This window comes from Tenebrio molitor, chromosome 5, assembly GCF_963966145.1.
Source record: "Tenebrio molitor chromosome 5, icTenMoli1.1, whole genome shotgun sequence".
Classification (NCBI taxonomy): domain Eukaryota; kingdom Metazoa; phylum Arthropoda; class Insecta; order Coleoptera; family Tenebrionidae; genus Tenebrio; species Tenebrio molitor.
In genome coordinates this window covers 4,275,714-4,297,677 of record NC_091050.1, presented here as the reverse complement: position 1 = coordinate 4,297,677, position 21,964 = coordinate 4,275,714, and the positions used below count along the sequence as shown (strand labels likewise).

At 34.2% G+C, this 21,964-nt stretch overlaps 1 protein-coding gene and 1 long non-coding RNA gene across 2 annotated transcripts in view; both read right to left on the bottom strand.

The window, feature by feature from the left end:
- LOC138131196 (T-box transcription factor TBX20-like) overlaps positions 1-21,964 on the bottom strand; it is a 37,518-nt gene that overhangs the window by 1,248 nt on the left and 14,306 nt on the right. Inside the window, exons 3-4 of the mRNA XM_069048061.1 lie at positions 11,798-12,071; positions 4,357-4,592 (exon numbers count right to left, since the gene is read on the bottom strand). Coding sequence (XP_068904162.1) covers positions 4,357-4,592; positions 11,798-12,071 — 510 coding nt within the window. The remainder of the gene's footprint in view (positions 1-4,356; positions 4,593-11,797; positions 12,072-21,964) is intronic.
- Positions 19,073-20,071, bottom strand: LOC138131197 (uncharacterized). The gene is made up of 2 exons (XR_011159731.1): positions 19,820-20,071; positions 19,073-19,761 (listed from the first exon to the last, which is right to left on the bottom strand). It is a non-coding gene; the product is annotated as an uncharacterized lncRNA (long non-coding RNA).

Sequence of the window (21,964 nt, the reverse complement as noted above, 5' to 3'; positions counted from 1 at the left end):
TACGCGTTAGGTAACTAAGTATGTAAATTAAAATTCTAAAATGCGTTCAAGAAAATCTGTAAAAAAGTATGTGTGCTTAAGACCGCACGACAGAAGTGAAAACTTTTATGACGTTCGTAATTGATTTTAAGTAATATATATTATATAAATTACATTATTATGGATGATAGTACTTGGAGGAATCAGGAACAACGGGCTTGTAATAGCTAAAATACGAAATAAATACTTTGGATTCAAATCTACTTAAATAGGTATCTTAAAAATACTCCGTCTATTTTAGTTCCATATTCGATATTAAAATCTGCACTCAAAATCTGACTGTGTCTCGCTCGCTCGGCTAAACTCGGCTCCTCTGAACTTGAATGAGCCTTTCACCTCGGAGCGTGTGACGTGATGCGTGACGCGTGGCGGTGAAACAAATTCACTGCACGGGAATAATGTCGTTGTGCGCCTCAAGAAGTTTTAACTTCAAAAATATTTTTTTGTAGACGCACTATCATATGCGTGATGTGCATCACTCAAACCTGCAATATTTGCTTGATTTACTTATGTAGGTAACTAACTGTAATGGGTGTTAACGCGAAAAATTCGGGTGGCTTTATCTCTGGTATCTTTAACGTTACAAAATCTGCAGTAAATGAGAAATTGTTAAATACCTAATAATTGTAGGCAAAAACAATAGAAGTATCGTGTGATCAATAAAATTTATAATCGAGTCAGCCTTGCAAATGTGATTGAACTGCACCGATAATGCAGATGTCAAATAAAATTAAAAAACAAAAGAAACAATGAAGGAATGATCATTTTTAATTAAGATTTTATCTTTAAAAATAAATTAATTTACTATGTACGAGTAAATTGTAGCAATATGTATTGCACAAACGTAAGCAAGAAAACATGAATGCTAGGAGGAAGTTGTACGTCTACGTTTAATGTAACCGTGTGCAGCAGTGGTGTAAATTATAAGGAAATGTCTACGAAGAATCAAGAATCTAACGAAAAGTTTAAATTAACTTCAAAAAATTAGCTGTAAAGGCCACAATTCTATGTACCTACTCGTCCATTCCAAAATATAAACCCTTACAAAAATTAACTGCTGAAGTGCGTATTGGAAGGATGAAATCTCGCCTAAAAAGGGGCGACAAATTCCGCGTAATTTAGAAATAGCTTCCTTCCCTGATGCTAAAACCGTAGCTGTTTTTCTAGGCTGCTCGTTGATATCTCCGTCGATCAAAGACGTGACTTTCCGGAGCCTCAATCTAGTCTACTTATAAATTTGCGAACAATGAAGATTTATCTCGGACGCGTTGCCGGAAGCCCGCGGCCCGGAATTTGGCGAAAAAACCGGAGGCAAGGAACGAGTGGCGGAGAGTGTGCAGGCGGAGCGCGGCCGCGAAAACAATCAATAATATTGAGACGGAGCGATCGCGCGGTGAAGCGATAATGAGAGGCTCCGGGGCCCCGCCTCCGGCCACCAGGGGTCGCTGGATGTGTACACCGCGTCCTAATTAAAGACAAGCAAAAACCCGAAACGAGAAAATAACTGGGAAAACACCGGAGTCTACCTGAGGTGTGAGAAAATATCTCACCTTCATTATATCATCAAGCCGTCGTCGTGAAGACAACGATTGTCTGAAATTACAGGGCGGCACACATGAACACGCCCCCTAGCGGCAGCGCGAGATTGAAACACGTAAATTAAATTCTATCACAACAGAAATGAGGCTGTTTTTTATGCGCCCGGAGCTTCATGAATTATTACTTATCACTTTCACCATTCGTGTGCGTGCTTGCCTCCAAATCAACCGGACTCCTTTAATTAGTCCGGACCGGGTATCTCCCTTAACCGCAACACGCCTCGAACAATCCACTCGCAAATATTGCCGTCATTTTACTATAATAATGGCTTTATCCCGGTAACCCGACGATATTATCGATTGCCGAACCGGGCTAAACACCGGAAATCAACAGATTATAAGTACGATCCGGTAATACCGGAGTTTCAAGGGCTACCTCCTGCTGCTACCCACCGTAACCAACGGTTAGGGCAGGAAAAGTAATATTACTTACAGTCACTATTGCCAAGCTTTCAAATACCTAGTATTGTTTTAAAATTTAAACAATTTATTGTCATCACAGATTAAAAAATATTTGTGAAAATTTGTCGCAAAAAAAATGGCACGTAAATAGCTATTTACCTATGTATCAAGTACCTACCTATGGGCAATAGAATTATAGAGAGCGAATGCAAAAAAGCAAAGCAAAAAAGTAAATTTAAAGGGAGCGACATAGGTTTTTGAAAACCTCTTGAAATGAAGCAGAAAGTTTAACAAAACTGAATGGATATGCAATTATGAAATAACAAATAATATAAATATTTTGATCGATCTAAACGGATGTCTCTTTTTTTTCTTTGTAATCAAGATTCTTTTTATGATGTTTTTTATTTTTATTACAAAAAAAACTTATATTATCACATTTAAAATTAGTTCAAAAATATTGCCACCTTTCTCTGAAAGAAACCGAAATTGAAAAGCAACATTTTCAAATTATGTGTAGGCAAAGAAGTAAAAAACAATAAATAAATAGTTCAGCAAGATATTTAAATATTTTAATATTTAAAATGTTTGAGCATATTTTAAAGTAAAAACATTATCTGTATTTTTTACTATTTGTTCTTTAAGAAAAGTGTCGATTACTCTACTATCGATAAATTACAAGTGTTACTTTCTACCCACTAATAAAGTAGGTATAGAAAAAATTGGACGGGCCACATCTTCCTTATGGGCATCTTTTCCGAACTTACCTCCTTTTACAGTAAATATTCTTAAATCAAATCAATTAAGCCATTACAAGGTACATACAAGGTACTCCTAGCTGCAATGGTTGTATCAAAATGATTATTTTTCTTTATAAAATATTAAGAATCCTTAAAATGTATCCTCTGATGTAAACAAAAATATAAAAATTTTAGTGTGTACTATTATTTTATGTGTATCTAGTTTTAAAAGAAAAAATCTTTCAAAACAATAATTTTAGCTTAATTTAAATTTAATGGTCAACATTACGACGTTCTTAGAATAGACATTATAAAGTTATTTTTAATTTTATTTGCTTTCTAACACATCAAATCTCTCAAAAAAAGTATGAAATATTTTCAAAGGACAAAATAAATTTCAGAAATTTAACCATTGACAACGTTTGTTTTATTATGAAAATTTTTACCTAAATTTGAATTTCAAATTGAAAATTTTACATTTTTAGACATATAAAAACTACCCATTTTTTGCATAAAATTTTTAAAGTGATAAACCTTGTTATAAAGCCAGTTTCCAGGAAAAAAATACTATTTCATTGTGTTATCACGAAGCAAACAGATATTTAGAAATAATTTTACTACAGCAGTTTTTTATATTCTTTTCAGGGTACCTACCTACAGTAGACGTCTTCTAGAAATTAATTTTATTTTTTATGTGTACCTAAGTATACTTTTATATCTGTTAACTGAAAACGTTTATCCCAACAAAACAAATTTACGTCTGACATCCTTGACTCTTCACGTTCATTATCCTAATGAGCAAAACATACTTACAATAAAAACCTAACAAGAGGTTTTAGGTACCTATAGATGAAGAAACATTTTCTGCACGTAATTTTTATTAGATAAGTAAATATTCCTCTGCGGTACCTACCTAAATTACCATAAGATAAAGTACTTTTATTTCAAATGCATTTATTTTCCTAAAACTATAACTTTTTTTTTCTCAGTTTTGACGATATTGATGTTTTCCTTTCACCCAACCTTTGAGTTTAGGTAGACACTTTTTTTTTTCAAAATTTCTTTAGAAATATATGTAGGTACATATTTATGCATTTTCAAGTCGTTTGTTATCTTACTGGATCTTTTGTTAGGTGCACAATAAATTTTAGAAACGTTCAACAGTAATGAACACAATTGGTCCAAAATATACTTGTTCATCCACGTAATATATTTATAGCTTGAAGTAATTCCTAAATTGAAGGGTAATTTCAGTGTCGTTACCAAGATGTTCTCCACCTTTTTCCTACCCTTAATGCGCACTTGTCCGCCCGTCCTAAAGCTCATCTTGTACCCGACAGATGCCCAAAAGTCATCAGCTACCGTGCTACTTTATGATCTATAAAAACCACCACTAATAACAATAAGATAATTACTTTCAGACCTATCACCCCGAGAAAAAACTTGTTTTACGACCACTCCGAGCCGTTCTCGAACAAATTTAATTAAAGGTAGTGGCCCATACGTAGAAGACAACCAACAACTAAAGTTATACGGATAAATCGATACTGTTCCTGAAGCATCACAAAGCTTATTACCTGTCAAAATCCGTGAGCCTGGACGAATCCCTGAAACCCTTCGCGAATGGGTTGGAATCGATTTTCAATTTCGTGATGAGTTGATTTTGATAGGCCGTAACTGCCGTGAAAACAGATTCGGGGAAAATGAATGTCCTGTACTGCTCCTGCTCCAGATCCGTAATGGGCCCCGAGTGTTCTCTCCACTTGACAATGTGGATCCGGGGCTGATACCGGTGCATCGAATTCAGGACAATCTGCAACGGAAACACAGAAGTGAGTTCGGTTCAAAGCCCATTAACCCCGCTCGTTCCGTGAAGCTTTTACGGGCGACGCCGGTCGTAAGTTAGAACTGCTGAAGGCACAGGTACGCTAAATAGCGTCTTTATCGCCTGTAGACTCGGCAGCCATTGTAAGGTTTCACGCCACCAATCATTATTCCAGCAAGAGTTAGGAGTGTGTTGCTTAGCAACTCTGGTTACGAGGGGACCTGGTTGAGGTTACGCTCTGCTGAACGCAAGCGCAACTCCAACTGGGTATCTATTGCACTTCTCTAAAAGAAGGCATCAAACACCGGAGCTTCACCGAATGGGGTATTACCCGCACAGATATTCGTACGGACACGCGCCGTGATGCAACTCACCCGGCTACTGCACCAATCAAACGATTTTTCACAATCTGCAAACTAAAAACTAGAAAACCGAATAATATGTAGGTATTCATTTGAAGATGCACTTTACTGTCAATCTTGAAGACTGAATAATACTTATAAATATTAAATCTTCAAAGTATGTTCGAAGCTGTAATATTTGACGCTAAAATGGAACTAGTTTACTTAGTCCTTCTTGAACCAGTTAGGAAGTGTTTCCGTATACTGAAGGAGACAGGAAGGAAAAAGATCCTATCTTTCTTATAAAATCCTACTTATAAAGATTTATAAAAGTAACAGTACCTATCACTATTTAACCACGTTGTGGTTAATTTCATTACAAAATATTACTGCGAGTACGTACTATTACATATTAGGAAGCAACTTTTTTGGTCATTCTTACATAATTCTTTTATTGTGATTTAAAAGTAACATGGTTCACACTTGCTCACAACTATCGTTATTATTATTGTTAGACAATCTTCTACTACGTCTATGCTTTTCTAAATTATTGTGAAATTTTGTGAATGTTATTGTTAATAAAAACAAAGAATGTAATTTTATTAAGCATGCCTTTTTATAGCTAGCTAATGGAAACATGCGCACCTTTGGTGTAGACAAAAAAAGCCTGGTCGTAGTGTGCAAGAACGCCGACCAACAAGAACGATTCATGAAGTATCAGTACATTAAAAAAATGCAGGCTCGACCAATAAAAGCGCTGTATTCCCTTCGTACCCATTGTATCAACTTTACTGCTGGCGACAGTTATACTATTTCCTACCTACAGCTTTGTACAGAGCTCAAGAACTTTAACTGATTTCATAATCACTCCACTGCTAATGTTTGAATGGATATTTTGTCATTTCATGATCACTGAAATCGTTGATACTTCAAACTGAACTTAAAAAATTGCACGAGATTTAAAATCTTTAGCATTATACCGTGCGATCAACAATTATTTAGATCAAAGAAGGTTTTGAGATTTTGGACGTGTTTCCACAGATGTTCTGGAATGCATGGAAGTATTTTTGGTTGCATACACTTGTTTCAATTTAAGTTTGGAAATTTTTGCCGTAACTCGGTCAAACAGGCAACAGCGCTGTATGTCCGTTCTCTGTTATTGAAAACACCATTACGAAATTTAGATCAATCTTTTATATTCTGAAGTAAAAACCATTTGATTCATAGTGACAGTTGTTTGACGTTAGCTGAGTTAGCAAAGATACGAAAAATCTGACAATGTCAAAGTCATAGCCGCCCAAGTAATTGTTGATCGCACCGTATTTCTAAGTTTGTATTGTTTGTGCTGGTTCAACATAATGTTTATACGTTACACCGTCTCGGAGTTTTAGTAACATTATTATTATTATTATTGTGCCCTGTTTCTCTCTGAAAGCGTTGTGCCTTTCTCACGCTCACATCACCCCTCACATCTTGCATTCAGCCGATTCTGTGCAAACACAAATTTAATGTCAGCGAACGCGCGGACAAATTTGGTGTGGCGCAGCTTAGCGCAGAGTGGTGGGTTTGGTTTGCACGCACCATAATATCTACAGGGTTATTCACGAGCAATAATGGGCCCGACAGAATAAAAAATGCAACCCACAATACATTTCCAAAAAAAGCCGGACATTTTAATTTCAGTAGGCGGCTTTTTTCGGAAATGTAATGTGGGTTGCATTTTTATTCTGTCGGGCCATTATTACTCGTGAATAACCCTGTATGTATATTGGCTTCCTGACAAAAATTTCATTTCATGCAATTCCTGTTTCGTTAATTTCTGTTAAATAACAAATAAAATCGAAATACCCTTATTCATAATTATGACTCTGAATTCAACTTTCACGACATAGATACAAATTTTGAAATACGAGAAATTTTGCAGGATCGTTTTCTTGTGGGTACTCAATAAATCACAAAAAAATATTCTTTAGGTTTTTTATTTTGAAATATGTATGTATGTATAATTAGGTACGTAATTCAGTGTTTAAGAGGCGTTCTTACAAAAATGCGACACAGTTAACTACATAGTTTGTTTCATTTAATGAGTTTTGTTACTCCTTAAATGAAATGCTTGTTCATACATAATTCGATAACAATTTGCATATAAAAATGTAGTAACATGAATTTTCAGTAGCAATATTTTATGTTGTTTAGTCACTTTTATGTAATATTTTCATTTCTTCTTAGAAAAAAATTTGTCCAATCAGATCATTGTCAAATTAGAATTTCGGCCACAGACAAGAACTTCACAGCGAATATTTAGTCACTAGTACAATATTCGATAATTGCACTTGTGCATGAATATTCGTCGTCATTTGCTTATCATTGGCTCATTGGCTGATGAAATTCAAATTTGCATTAATCTGATTAGATTAAATTTAAATACTTAAAATAATAGTAAACGATTGTAGGTAATGACTGTAATGTCAGATCCTGGATCTACGCTCTGTTCTATTTTTACAAGTTGCCTTAATCAATTTAAATTTTAATTTCCATGTTTTACCGTTTTTGAACTGTCAGAACAAAGTGATAAATGTGAAATTAATTATGAAAGAATTATTTTCTAAATAATTCCGGTAGACAGTGACATACAGTTAAGAACAGATACCTAATCATTTATACCTACATAAATTTAATAGAAAGTGGTCAAATTCATTTAATTAGTTAATCTGTGATTGCCTACACCTTGATAGGTAAGATATTTAAGCAACAACTATTAAAATATTTTTAAATAACAAAATCTTAAAATTACTGAATGAACACTGTAGAAATATATACGCAATGATTTAAATATGTATTTCATTAAATAAATCTCGACCAAACTTTTACGGGATTTGTTTTAATAAAATGTAATGCAATTATTAACATTGTTGCCTGAATATATCATGAATATGATATATTAGCTTCTTCCGCAGTAGATATCGATGTGCAACAATAATAAATCTTCTTGTGTAGGTATCTTCTTATCGTCATGCAATAATAAATAACAATTAAATCCATTGTACAATAGCTGTAATGTTCCTTATTTAACTCGTTGTAAGAAATGTAATTAAAGCTGTAAACAACAGCGTATGGAAATTTGCTTTTAACATACCCATTAGCTTCTTTACTCATTTGTTTCACGGGTTTAGTTTTTATTCATAATACATTAAAGACATCTATATGGAAAACACATGAATTAGTGCAATTAATAGTAATGATAAACTCCATTAATGTAAACATATTATACCGATTGCCCCAAAATTCGCGGAACAACTCAGTGAGGCAATGTCAACTCATGTTAGGAAATTATGAGAAAAATATTTTTTAGATTTGAAGATATGGGGGTTTTGGTTTTTCTTTATTATTTCCACGGATACAACAAAAATGAAATGTTTGCAGACAACTGGGATACACACAATGTTTTTAAATGTTGCCACATTTAGTGTAACAAATAGGTCCATATCATGTACAAAAACGAAGATTGGTTTTTTTAAACATTTTGACCTGATATTTTAATGACTACTTATATAACAACGTGCTGCTAAGCTGTTCCGCGAATTTTGGGGCACCCATTAGATATTCCGTTGAAAATACAGTTTTATCTTTAACATGAAAAACGTCTCTTTAAAATGAAAACGCATTGCAGTAGCAGAAAGCGGAACAAAAAGCGAAGAAAGGGTGGTGAGGTTGATCGTAAAAAGTCCGTAAAGGATTGAAAAATACTGTTTACGTTCTCTTGGGACTGGCCCGTTAAAGTGTCTATTTTGACCGTTTTGACACTGGGTCGGTGTAAAGTCTTTCCTTTGTTAATAGGATTAAAAATTGTTATGTATTTTACACGTTTATTCACAAGCTATTTATTTATCCAAGAATTGTGTGGATGAATAAGTGGTTTTTGTTGGTGGCAAACAGCTTTTGTCAGGTGTATAAGATGTGTACGACCCACGGATTATACCACTGAATAGAAGAACAGGTGAGGCAGAGTCGTAAATATCGTATTTTATACAGCCTGTGGCCATATAACTATAAAAATAATAATTATGGTCAATAAAATTAGCCTTTCATCATCGTTTTAAAACTTGTTAAGTCTAACAGTTTCGGTGTAAACAATAAGAAGATGCCTCTTTTCAGGCTGAATTCATCTGAAAAGTTACAAATTTGTCTATGTGAATGACAACATAGACAACGCTGGAATTATGCAAGATAAGATGGCCATATAAAAGAACACCTTGTTACCTTAATGAAATACACAAGAGCACATGTTTAGTACTAATTTGTGAGTTTGTTCAGTGTGTCAGATCGGGTATGCGATTAAAGCTCCAACAACGTTTACTTGCGACTCCATAAATTTTCATCTTGACAGTAGAATTAGTTGACCTACTGGTCACTGTCAGTAACAATAAAATATTCAATTTATCCGATCAATTCCAAGTACAGAAGCATTTATGAATTCTTTGAAATGAGCTTCGTGTTATGCGGTTTCACGTTCGTAAATCTTAAACGTCAAAAAAATTTTAAATTCTGAATAAATAGTAGCAGGTGCTTGCAATCACACTACATTATCAAATAGTTCTGGCGAGCACGAAAATAATTTTCCACTTAAAACACTGTAGGCAGGTACCTACGTGTTTTAAGATTTCATGTTTTCACGTCAACTCCACTCGGACTGTATGATTGATTAAGTTATAAGTTTTCCAACCTATTCTGGTAAAATTCATTATTTTTTCACCAATCAATAAAATCGATGAAATTTCACCAGTCGATCGTGAAAGCCAATCATCAGCAAATTAAAGATAAATTAACTGCGGTGTTTTATGGGTAATACTCAAAACATTGCCCGTCCGCTTATGAATGGGGCCCCCTAAGGCCTAGCCTGCACACAAACGCTCATATTTCAATCTCCATGAAATGGATTTTAAACGAGATGCCTTGTTAGCCTCTAGGTGAGAAATTTGTTGTCCTTTGGACTCCCCGAGGAGACCCAGCGCTCCAGGTAGCGCGTTCACGAACGCACGTCCTCCGTTTTTTCTTGGAGACGAGCAGGTGATTGGTCGACGACTTCGTTTTGTAAACATGCGTCCGGGACACCCAGCACGAGATTAATACAGCTGGGACACAACACTCTCCTTTCAGTTTACATTGTCATATAATCATAACTCCTGATTTTAATATGCATGACATTTTTTCTGTAATGCTTTTGATTAATACTAAAGTGACAGCATTTTATTTTTTGTCAACGCGAGGGGCCTGCCTCCTGGAATCCGGTCCTTTATTTTGACAACGCTCGTGAAAAATTAAAGCCTTCTTAAAGTCTGACGAATTTGGAGACGTCCGTCATCAGAAAAATTTCATTACAGATTTATGACTTCAACGTAAAGCAATTTCATAACATAATAAACGCCGCTTCTAAGGCGTGAAATGTCGCCAAGACCGGTGTCGGCGAAGACCACCAGCAGCTTCCTTCACCCTTTATAAACACACACCCACACGATTATTTTAACGATCGACAATCTATTGGTTTGTACTGTCAGATTTCTAGTAATAATCCCGTTTAATCTAGTTAATACTAATATTGATGTTTAGTGCTTAACCTAAAGGGGCCTGAAAAAACTTTATTTCTGTGTAGGAAGTCGATTTAGAGCAATTTTGTTGTCTGATGATGTCATCACACGCCACTGGCAATACATTCAACAAGAATTTAAACTCCTGTACAGACCCACAAAAAAACATAAAATCTTCCTTGCGTCAATTAATGTTTTTGCTTGTTTTCTAGCGACACCACATTCACGAACACAGATTTGCCAGTTGGGAGTTAGACGTCAATTTTCCACTTCCGCCGATTACAAACTGCTAAGTCCTTTACAGCGTCAACAGCAGAAAGTACTTATTGTCGTACGCGTTAATTAAAAAGTCAGTTAGTTCTTCTTGCGACAAATTCAAAAAATGCAAAAAGCAAGAATGTTCGGTCCCGCCAGTCGGTACCGCTTGGGAATAATCGGACGGTACCGCTTATCCACCCTCCCGAGGGGCTTGAGGGAGTCAGTACCAAGTTAGTATTAACCATTTATACACATACACAACATGTAAGGTTGACAAAAATGTCACAGGAGTGTCATAAATTGCAGGAATGTCCAAAATTTCACAATGATGCTCGAATATGTGCGTTTTAATTCCTTTTGGAAAATTAACACGGTTTTTTCCTCTTTTTCTTGTAGTACGACTGCCTTTAAGGGACGAATTTTTGCGGATGTCATTGTTTATTGTTGTTCTACAGTTTAGTACGAACCTAAATGATTTAGTTCACAAATAAAGGGAGTAAAAATGGCGTTTTTAAGACTGGAGGTACTTGAGAAACGTGACATTAATAAATTAAATTATCTATCTGTTAAATTTTATTAAAATCTATGTACAAATAATAGAGATATAAGACCTAAATCAATTGTCAATGTGATGCGTTCAAAACGTGGATGTCTTAATTGTCTTATTGTTAGTGGCTGTAATGCTTGGTTTGCCATCATTTAAAAATATTTATGGAACAATATTCATTAAGAAACAGCCTGTAGAAAAAGAACGCCCTAGTATATAGCATGACAATGCAAGAATATTTGATGTTGTAAGTACAGTGGTACGTAATTCGAATACATATTAAAATTCATAATTTGAATTAAAATCATAAACACGCAAGCGAATTTCTTAGGTGTATGTTAATTAGTTAGTAACAGTTGTTCTCAATATCGTTGTATGTACATGTATAATTTATGACTAATGCAATTATAACACAATAGTCTGAGATCTCAGCGAAAAAATGACGTAAATCTCGGTACTAACCTGTCCGTTTTTATCCATTTCGTTGTTGGTCAGTTTGACTTTTTCAAAAGAGACGACTTGTTTTCGGAGTTGCTCCCCGGAGAATGGAGAGTCCGGATGTGCGTATATCCTGCAGGGTGCCGGAGGATCGGCTTTTCCCGCCACCAACCAAGAAGAGCGATGGTAGGCGTAGCGATAACGTTTGTTGTCGACAGGAACGATGTCCAAAAGTACCGCGTACCTCTGATCTGGCCTGATGCCTGTAAAGGACACCCTCAAAGTCGGGAACATTCGCCTGAAAGAATAAATAACAATAATGAAGCGGCAAAAATGCATAAGGTGGAGATGACCAAGCAAGTTTTTAATAACAACGTGTAGAGATTGCTAATCGTACGAGTTTTTCCCATTACAGGCGCCTGCCTCTTACCCACTTCCGGTCTCTTCTAATTACACATGCTCCACTAAAATAACGCGATGTTAACTTTAAATTAATTTTAAAATTGTAATTAAAAAAGAGCCTAAATGAAAAAGTACTTAAATATGGTAATTTTGGGTAAATAGCAACGAATTTATTCGCTTCGACAGTGAGATTTCTACACGCCAACTCACAAATTAAAAGTGGCATTACAGCCATCACAATAGCAGTCCTAACTATTAGCTATTTCGCTGAGAAAATTGAGCACCCATTTGCGTGCTACTTAACCTAATAAATAGCACATTCTGCATTTTCTTGCCGCCAGTTAATTATTGTGTTACTCCTTATTAGATTATATTAAAGAAAAACAATGCCATAAATTACAGGAATTATTTACTTTTTACACCTCGTGCAACAAGGAAACGTGTTAATTTCTCAGATCATCGCAGAGATTAATTAATTGCAGTGCAACTCCTATAGCTAGGAGGCGATAAGAATTAAGGGCACCGGCCCGTTAATCCTGACACCGAATTAGAACAATGACGGCGAAAGAGAAACGAAATTAATTATTACAATTTAGATTTTTTTGGGATCCGTTTTATTTTTCTGATCCGACAGCGTCTTGTGTTGAAAACGGCTATTAGCCCGTTGTGTATAATTTGGTAACCAAAATGTGTGTAAGGTGGCTAATGTTATAAACGTTGCACATATGTTGGACGTTCGTGAACCTGCTAATGTACGTTTCGAAAAAGCTGGTGTTAAAATTCCTAAATTACCTCCATTCTCGGTAGACAGCCTGTAATTTTGGTTTCCTTAGCCGCCTCGATCTCACGTCGGCTCTGAAACGTGTTTACGGCTGATGTTGCGTGTGGAAAGGTGTAAAAATTATAGTTTTCCAGCGTTTTGTTGGAAAAAAGCTGTTTGAGGTTGGAAGTCTGGCGTTTCGCTGAAGGCCCTTCGAATTACGTCTTGATTTTATGTAATATTTAAATAAAACGGAATATGTTTGCGGCGCGACTGGGTGATTAAGGGTCATTTAATTATTTTTACGCGGCTAATCGAGTTGTTTTAATTAATAGTTACCAGAGCTCCTCGGGATATTGTTAAGTTGCCACAGAATCATTAATCAGCGCATGCCGACTTTCCCCCAGGCTGTTGTACGATTATTATACTAAATCATTTTACACACTCTGCAGTGTACCAAATAGATCAAAGTTTCGATATTTTCTAGAAAGTGGAGTGAAAAAAGACAGTGACAGTATCGAGGGGACGTCACTGGCCTCGGAGACGCGCCCGCCACGCAAGGCCTTGCGTCGACGTGCGAAAACGAAAACGATGACAAATGGAGTGCGGTGTGAACTTAGCTTAGCACCGCTATCGATTAACGATAAAGTGGAAGTGAATAACGCAAAGGAGTTAAAGCATATCCGCTGTATGTGCGCTTATTCACCTGCTGTACAGGTTCTGTAAAGCCTGCAATTTGCTGTTCTGTTATTTTGTAGTAAATGGAGACTCCTTCACAAATAAAAATTCTTAGCACTTCCAAAACGATTTTTGTGTGATATAAGAGACAATTTTAATATTTAATTTATAGCGAGGCCTTTGAATGTTTCACACTGAGCTTATACGCTATAACGTTTTGACGGGTATATGGTTATTGCCCATTTGCATTCTTTTAAGTCGTCGAAGTCGTTTTTTGGGAGCTAAACTGGTCACACTTCTGTTTATTTAGAATTAACATAAGAGATATGTGTGACTGCTTAATGCTAATAATTCCAGAATTAATATGAAATATCATCGTAATTAATTTCTAAAAACTACCTTGCCTAATTAATTGACAGCCAGACAAAATTAACATTTAATTCAATCGTCTGGTATAAATTTGAAATTAGTTTTGTGTCAGCCCAGCGGTAATCCGTATCAAATTACAGAAATTTAACCTGACCCAAAAAAAGAAAATACATTTTGGCTGCGGATAAAAAATACAAATTCAAACGATCAACATGCTGGAAATTTTAGGTAGACACGATTTGTGTTGTGTTAAAGAGTGTTGGGTGAAGGTTATTTTCAATAGTAAAGCAAATTAAAAACATTATTTTGAATGGTTATCGTAAAATAGCTAAATAATTACATGTAAACCAAACTTTTATGTTTAAAAATATTATGATTTCATATTTTTCTTCCAAATAGCATGTGTCTCATCACCTTGAAAATGTTTTACGTTTATGTTCAGATATATAAATAAAAAGCCGGATACATAAAGATATTATTTCGACGTAAAAGTAACTGTTACAGTATTTAAATGGGAATTTGTTAACATATTCCTATTCGACTAGAAGATGAATTCACGGTAAACCGACGAAAACACATTTAACGACACCGGGGACCATCAAACAAAGAAAAAATTCCCATTCCGCAGATCATCCCAGGCCACCTTTATAAATTAGGTACTTTTAAAATAACAATATACAACTTTCGGCAAAGATTTGGAAGCTTAAATTTAAGTAGCAATCAACCAGTTCGGATATAAATGTATGTATCAAGCAATTCTCTGTTCACTATTCCAATTATACGGTAGTTACTTTTTGAATATTCAACAAACAACAAACTATACATCTATGTATGTACGAGTATATTGGTACAATGAGTTCTAAGAATGCTAGTTTTAATTTCAAGTGCTTCACTAATATTTTAATATGACGACAAGCAAACAGTAAAACAGTTATACAATCTTAAAAGTATTTGTAGTTAACTAGACCACATTATGGTATTAACTGACAAACGGACAATTAAATACCAACTACTTGTTATCAGTTCCGTCGACATGGACATAAAAATACAAAAGATTCTTTGTTTTCGTCATGTTCACTCGGCCACTTTGCAACTGATAATAATACTCGTGCGCATAAGTAATTTCAAATTCTCAATTTTTCGTTTTATCGAGTTAAACACGTACCTGCAAAAAAATAATTGATTTCATTATGTATTAAATGCCTTCTTAAGTGAAACTGGTTGTAGTACGTACATATACTGTAATTGAGGCTCTTAAATTGCTCATTTTTCAAGTTTTGAGATCAAATTAGCTTCCATTAAAGTTATTAAATATAATTATTTTATTTACAGGCGCCGCATATGGGAAATCAGGTTGCATAATACACCATGTCCCTTGTCTTCAGCAGCTGCTTTCCTCTCACATTCAGTATGCAGGTTGAAACGCATTGGAAGCATTATTTTCAGTTTAATGAGAGCAACTGTAACGCTAAAATTAACTATAAATAGTATCTACCAGCATGACAAAGGATATTTTTTAAAACTTTTATTATAAGTACTTAATTAAAAACAGATAAACTTTAGCAAATATCTTTTTATTGAAAAAAAAGTTAAATGTCTTAATTACAAGATATGAATATTTTAATGACCGATTCTGAGAAAAAAAATTACAGTTTCTAACCTACATTAACATAATCCTTCTCAACATACCTGCCTACCACTTTCACTGATTATTTTTTGGCCTGTTGGGAAAGTATAATAATTATTATAAATTTATATTTGTATAAAAAGAGTAAAGATTCTAATGTGTGTTATCGTTGAAATTATTACCATACGATACTTAGGATTATTTTTTACCTTTTTTTTTAAATTTTAGCAACCATGAGCTGAATAAAATAAATGTATGTACTCGTACATATACGTTCTGTGGGTCAACTTTACCTATTTGTCTGAAAACAGACAGCATAATTATGTGGTTTGTATTATGCAAAATTATTATGAACGTATGTAAAAACGGTAGACAATATTCGTTGATAACAAGTAAAATTTTTGTTTTTAATTTTCTGAAACATCATTTTAATTTGTTGAAAAGACATACTTATGTATTTGCGAAATGCTGTAGATACATGAAACTGCAAAAAACCGTAAACTAAGCTTTGAATTTTTTATCACTGTAATTGTTTACGACCCAAAGCATGGTCGCAAAGCTGAATCTCATCTACGATAGTGTTGTCGTCTAGCGATAATTCACGCGATTATTAGCTTCTCCATGTTAAACTTAATGCCTTCCGTAATTTAATGCTCAAAGGATAATGCATGAGTAATGACTTTATGAGAATGTGTAAATGTTGTAAACTTCCCAAATGTCAGAATTACAGTTACGTTAAACATTAAAACGAGTACGCAAATGTCTGTAGCACCAAAGCGCAAACGAGATGGTAATATTTTTCTACTCTCCTAGAATGGCAATAATAATAACGACCCGTAACGGTGAATGTGTAAACGACTATTTCTAATTGTATTTCGTGAGTATAAGTTCCTTTGTTTTATGAAATGGCTAATACATTTGCAGGAATAGTCTCTACAAATGAGATAATTACCACACATCGTTCGCCATTGTGATCCTCTCGTTCCGTCGTGATTTACGTTCTTGATGGAGAGAATTACAATGTTTAATTGCCGTCTTAGTTTATTAATTTGGACTGCTTTCGTTCTTTCGCCCTGTTGAAGTAATTGGACTTTTGTTTGGTTTAAATTTAACAAAACGATCATTAAAATTCTGTCGGAAGTACGTGGGTATTCGACAGACGGCGAATTCCACAATTTGTAAGTTAATGTTTAAAAAGCAATAACGCGGCTTTTATCAACTACAATGTTAATCTATTGTCACGTGAATGCAGTAAAATATTATAAAGTGTCCCGACATGAGTTAACGAGGCCGAAGTCTTGTTAACACACTAACAGGTGCGCATTTAGCTCGCGTTTTGTACCCACACGGACGATTATATCCAATAATTATCGCTCAAACAACTGTCCATATCAAGACAAAAACGCCACCACTTTTCAACAATTATATGTCATTTGAACGGACGATATAAAGAATACGATAATTATTGCGAGAGCCACGTATGTGCCTTTAATGTTACCACTTTCTTGAACAGAATTTCTGTTTATGTGCCTCGTTACTAAATAATCTACTAATCGCCAACGATATGTTTGGCGTAGAACGTTGAGGTTCCAATAATAAAAGTCAATTTGTATTCCAGCACACCCTTCCAGCTAATATTCGAGGCAATTCTCGAAAAATACGCCGCTTAATAATCAATAAATTTTCGATTATTTACGTAATTGAAAATTAAATTATGCTTATTTATTCATATTTAGTTAACTCAAGGTGATATTTTCTATAATGTTATAGAAAGTTGCCTAGTTGTAATTAAAATCACAATATTTATGTCGTGCTATCATCTGGTCTGTAAATACTGCAATTTGTTATTAATCTCGGTTTTATTCTAAATTTATTGCGATAACACTAAATGGGTTTTATAAAGGTTTGTTGTTGAAATGAAAATTTATCGTTATTAGAAAGTTATTTATTACAATCTTCTAATCATATAACGATGTATTTATTATTAGATAGGAATTAAAATAATTACTAATGATTAATATTTTAAATACACTGTTACAGCTTAAGTAGCCGCACACTCAAATTGGAAAACCTCAAACCGACGATTTCAATTACGCAAATAACAGAACGATTTGCATTTTATTTTGTATAATTACTACAACATATTTTGTGGTTACACAGCTATCCCACAAATTGTAATGTTAATAATACTTGTGTAAAATAAATTGAAATAAGTCCTGTAAAATACTCACATTATTATATTCTATACATGAATAATAATTGTATCAGTTTAAAAATAATATCTTTAGAATTATTTGTTGGAAATGAATTCTTTTTAAAATACAACGATATGAAACTGTAGTATACTGGGGGCCCAAAATTCGCGGAAAAACTCAATGGGGCAATGTCAACTCATGTTATAAAATAATGAGAAAAATAATTTAAAAACTCTATACCTCTTAGATTTGAAGATATGGGGGCTCAAAGGTGCAGCTTTGATCTCGTTTATTTTAAATATTAAATTTTTTTTGACTATTTGTCTTTTACTAGCCAATGCTATAACAATACTGAAGGATTGTGATCAAGTTTGCAATTATTAATTTCATTATTTTCAGCATTTCCAAGAGGTGATTTTATGTCGGTTTTACCTCAAATAACGTGGCTTTAATTTTTCTTTCTTATTTCCATGGATACAACAAAAATGAAATATATGCGGACTACTGGGATGCATAGAATGTTGCCACATTTAATGTAATATCTTCTACAAAAAAAGAAGATTGATTTTTTTAAACAGATTTACCTGATATTTTAATAACTACTTAACAACGTACTGATAAGCTGTTCCGCGAATTTTGGGGCACCCAGTATACTAATATTGACTTTTATTAACAAGTCGCTTATTTCGCAAATGACAGACAAATTTAGTGCATTGGCACTACCGAATGATTGGTACGATTGGTACGCTTAGTCATTTGTCAAAGAGTTATCTGTTGATTTTCTTTCTAAGTTAAGATTCTACAGGGTCTCTATAAATGATTGTCGGGTCCAGCCAGCCATGGAAAGTTGTCAAATTTTGAATGTGCCGCTTTGTTCGGCAATTAATGAATGTCACATTTTCAGGTTAGGTTGTTGGCTTTTAACCAGAGACAAGTTTCAACTGTGCTTTACTCTTGCTAACATTAATGTATTTATTATTTAATATCAACATCAACAGGGGAACAATTATTGTCCCCATCGTACCGCCACACACTGTACAGGAATTGGTATGAGAACAAATCCAAACAGATAAATATTGAGAACACCTTGTCCTCGTATACCACAATACAATACTTGATACTGCCTTTTTGTCTGCTTTAGTGCTTTCACATTTCTTGTTTTATGCTAGTGGTAAATACGACCTAGACTGAATTGTCGAATATGGTATTGACTCCCATTTTTTCTTCCAATATAAATAACAGTGTTTTTCATAACAAATTAGTCTTACTGGTTTTTCAATAAAATCAAATGTATTCAACAACATAATTTACAACACTAAATAACGATAACAAATAGGTATTTTTTTTATAAAATAGATTGAGAATGTCCCCCATTAACTTCTAAACACTTGACAATTCTTCATTTATTTTCAAAAATATTTTGCAGCATTTCTTAATTAAGGGTATAGCAACACTGCTATCCACAGTTCCACACACCAATTTTCAAAACATGTAAAGGAGTCTCTACAAATTGGTGTGGATTCTCAGCACTCCAAATTATGAAATTGAGGTGATTTTCAAACTGAACACAACTTTGATAATCTCTGCAGGTTGGAGTTCTTGTACAACACTAATTTTATAAAGATGCAGTTGTAGCCTATTTTTAATGATTTTGTGACAAGTGCATCGTGGTACACCAGATTGTTGAGATAAACAGGCTATGGATATCTGTAGTCTTTTCCACCATTTCTTTCAAATCCTTGAGTATTTCATCAGATACTGGTGCTCGTCCTAATGATTTATCCCTGCTAATTGTTCTGATTGTTAAAAATCTGTTCACAATGTTGTTCAGATATTTTGATGGAATTCATTTTTACAAACAGATAATTCCCCATTATTAAACCTTCCATTTCGAAAGTAAAAAACAACAATGAACGTGTTCTGTTCAACAAAATAAACCATTGTAAAGAAAATAAAGCTAAAATAAAACATAAAACATTAAAGCATAACCTCACAAATGTTGCCAGTGTATTTACCTCTAAAAGCGGACGTACTTGCAATTTTTATTGAAAAATACTGATTTTTGGTGTATATTAACTGTGATTAACTGCGATAAAACGAATATAAGCAACCAAAACTCGACTGACAAGCGCAAACGAAACGTCAGTCACTAATGTCAGAAGTGACCGTGAAAACGAACTAGAATTTGGCATCGGTTTCAAAAAAGCGGAACAGTAAAATTTTTTTCCAAGGCTGGCTTGACCAGACAATCATTTATAGAGACCCTGTAGATGTACAATGATTTATTTTGATTTTTGAACTGCCATATTTGAATTTGACAGTCAAGTGTACTAACATAATTTGTAAATGTGTTGCCAACCAAACAAAAATCATTTCAATCATTTTTTACGCAATGAATATCAAAAATGTATTTATAATGTATTTCTGAAAATTCTGCTTCATTAAATTTGTTATAATCTGTCTCTAGGTAAGTATAACTTTTCGAGATATTAATTTCTTAGTTAAGTTGGGGCAGCAGTTCTCGCTTTCGCGCCGCAGGTTGTAGCTATGTGCTGCGACCCCTGAAGGTTGCCGCCTGAAAGTCATAAATTGCCCGAGTCGTTTCAACAAAAAATTAATATGTATCTCCAGAAATTACGAAAACTACGATAAATTCGATGAGGAAAAAATTTAATTAATATTCAGTCTGTAACATATATTTTGTGTATACATGAAAAATCAGGATGTGGATACAAAAAAACTTATCAATTGACCATTTATTATTTCTAGTCAAAAACCCGAGAGTTACAGACAAAACTTGTATAATAAGGGCTAGGTTGATGACAATAAAATAACCTAGATAGAAACCAGGTTTCTGTTCGGCAAGGTAGTAATAGGAGCATACATAGGTACATTGATAAATATATTATAGTAAATAATCCGTTCAAATATTTTCTACAAAGTTGCATAATATTGAGATTGGTCTGTAATTGTTTAGATGACGAGATACATATTTCATTTTTCAAAAAACTGAAATAATCCTGGCTAGATTCCATACACCTGAAAAAGTAAAAATTACGGTAGTCAGCACTACTCACAAGGAAGCTTGGCACTAGATCATCACCAGCGGTCATTTTAATCCAATATTAATAAGTTATAAATTGAAGTTTAAAGATTTGCGAAGAGGTGTCAAGTTCAATACCATCATATTTTCCAAAATTCTTAGGAGTGAAAAATAATTAATTTCCGAAGGTAACCAGGTACTTAACATAAACAGAATCATTCAGACGTTTACTCATGACACGTATTCTTGGTTCTATTCCACTTTTTCCTAAGGTATTCTTTAGCTTTAGAACTGAAAATATTTCAACATTAAACTACGGAGAAGAAATTAGTTTATTGGTTCGGAAATAAGGAATGACTGAGTCAAATATTTCATATCGAATTGTGTTGTAGAACGGATCTACTGCAGCGTTAATATCCGAAATGGAATCGAGATCTGACCAATTAATATGTTAAAACTGATCATAAAGCTAAACGTTATTATAAAGTCATTTAGAAATGGTAAGTTTTAGATCTGGCTAACGGAAAGTCAGTTTGGGAGTAATCATTAATTCACAATAAATAACTAGAACTTTAGAAACTAAAGAATATTCCTCGTGAGACACAATGATTCTTTTTTTTAACGATGATATTACCCCATGTGCAAAATATTGCAGGAAATTTTGTTAATTCAAGTGCTTTTAAAGCAGTGACTATTAAAGTGGTCCTTTCTTTAAGGTTATGTCAGCTTCACGTTAAATACTCCGAACTGACTAGTAATCTGTTTAACGTCTCAGGAGAAGCCACCGTTGTGAAGTCTGAAGAGGACAAGAGAGATGATTTAAAACCATTGTCAGCTGGTGCGACCCAGGCGGGTAGCTGGTGCTTGACCCTCACTATTAAAAATATTAATATAAGCATGCAAAGTAATTCGAGAATGTAAATATAAATATTATAAGTAGATATTTATCATAATTTCCTCTCTTCGTATAGAAGGGCGCGCAAAGTGACGGGCAGCTGTTTGTCAGCTGGGTTCACATATTAATGATCACTTTGTAATTAGCCACTTTAGCCACCATATAACATTGTCCATCCTACCACTTTTACAAAGTGCACATGCACTCGACACTTTGTAATTG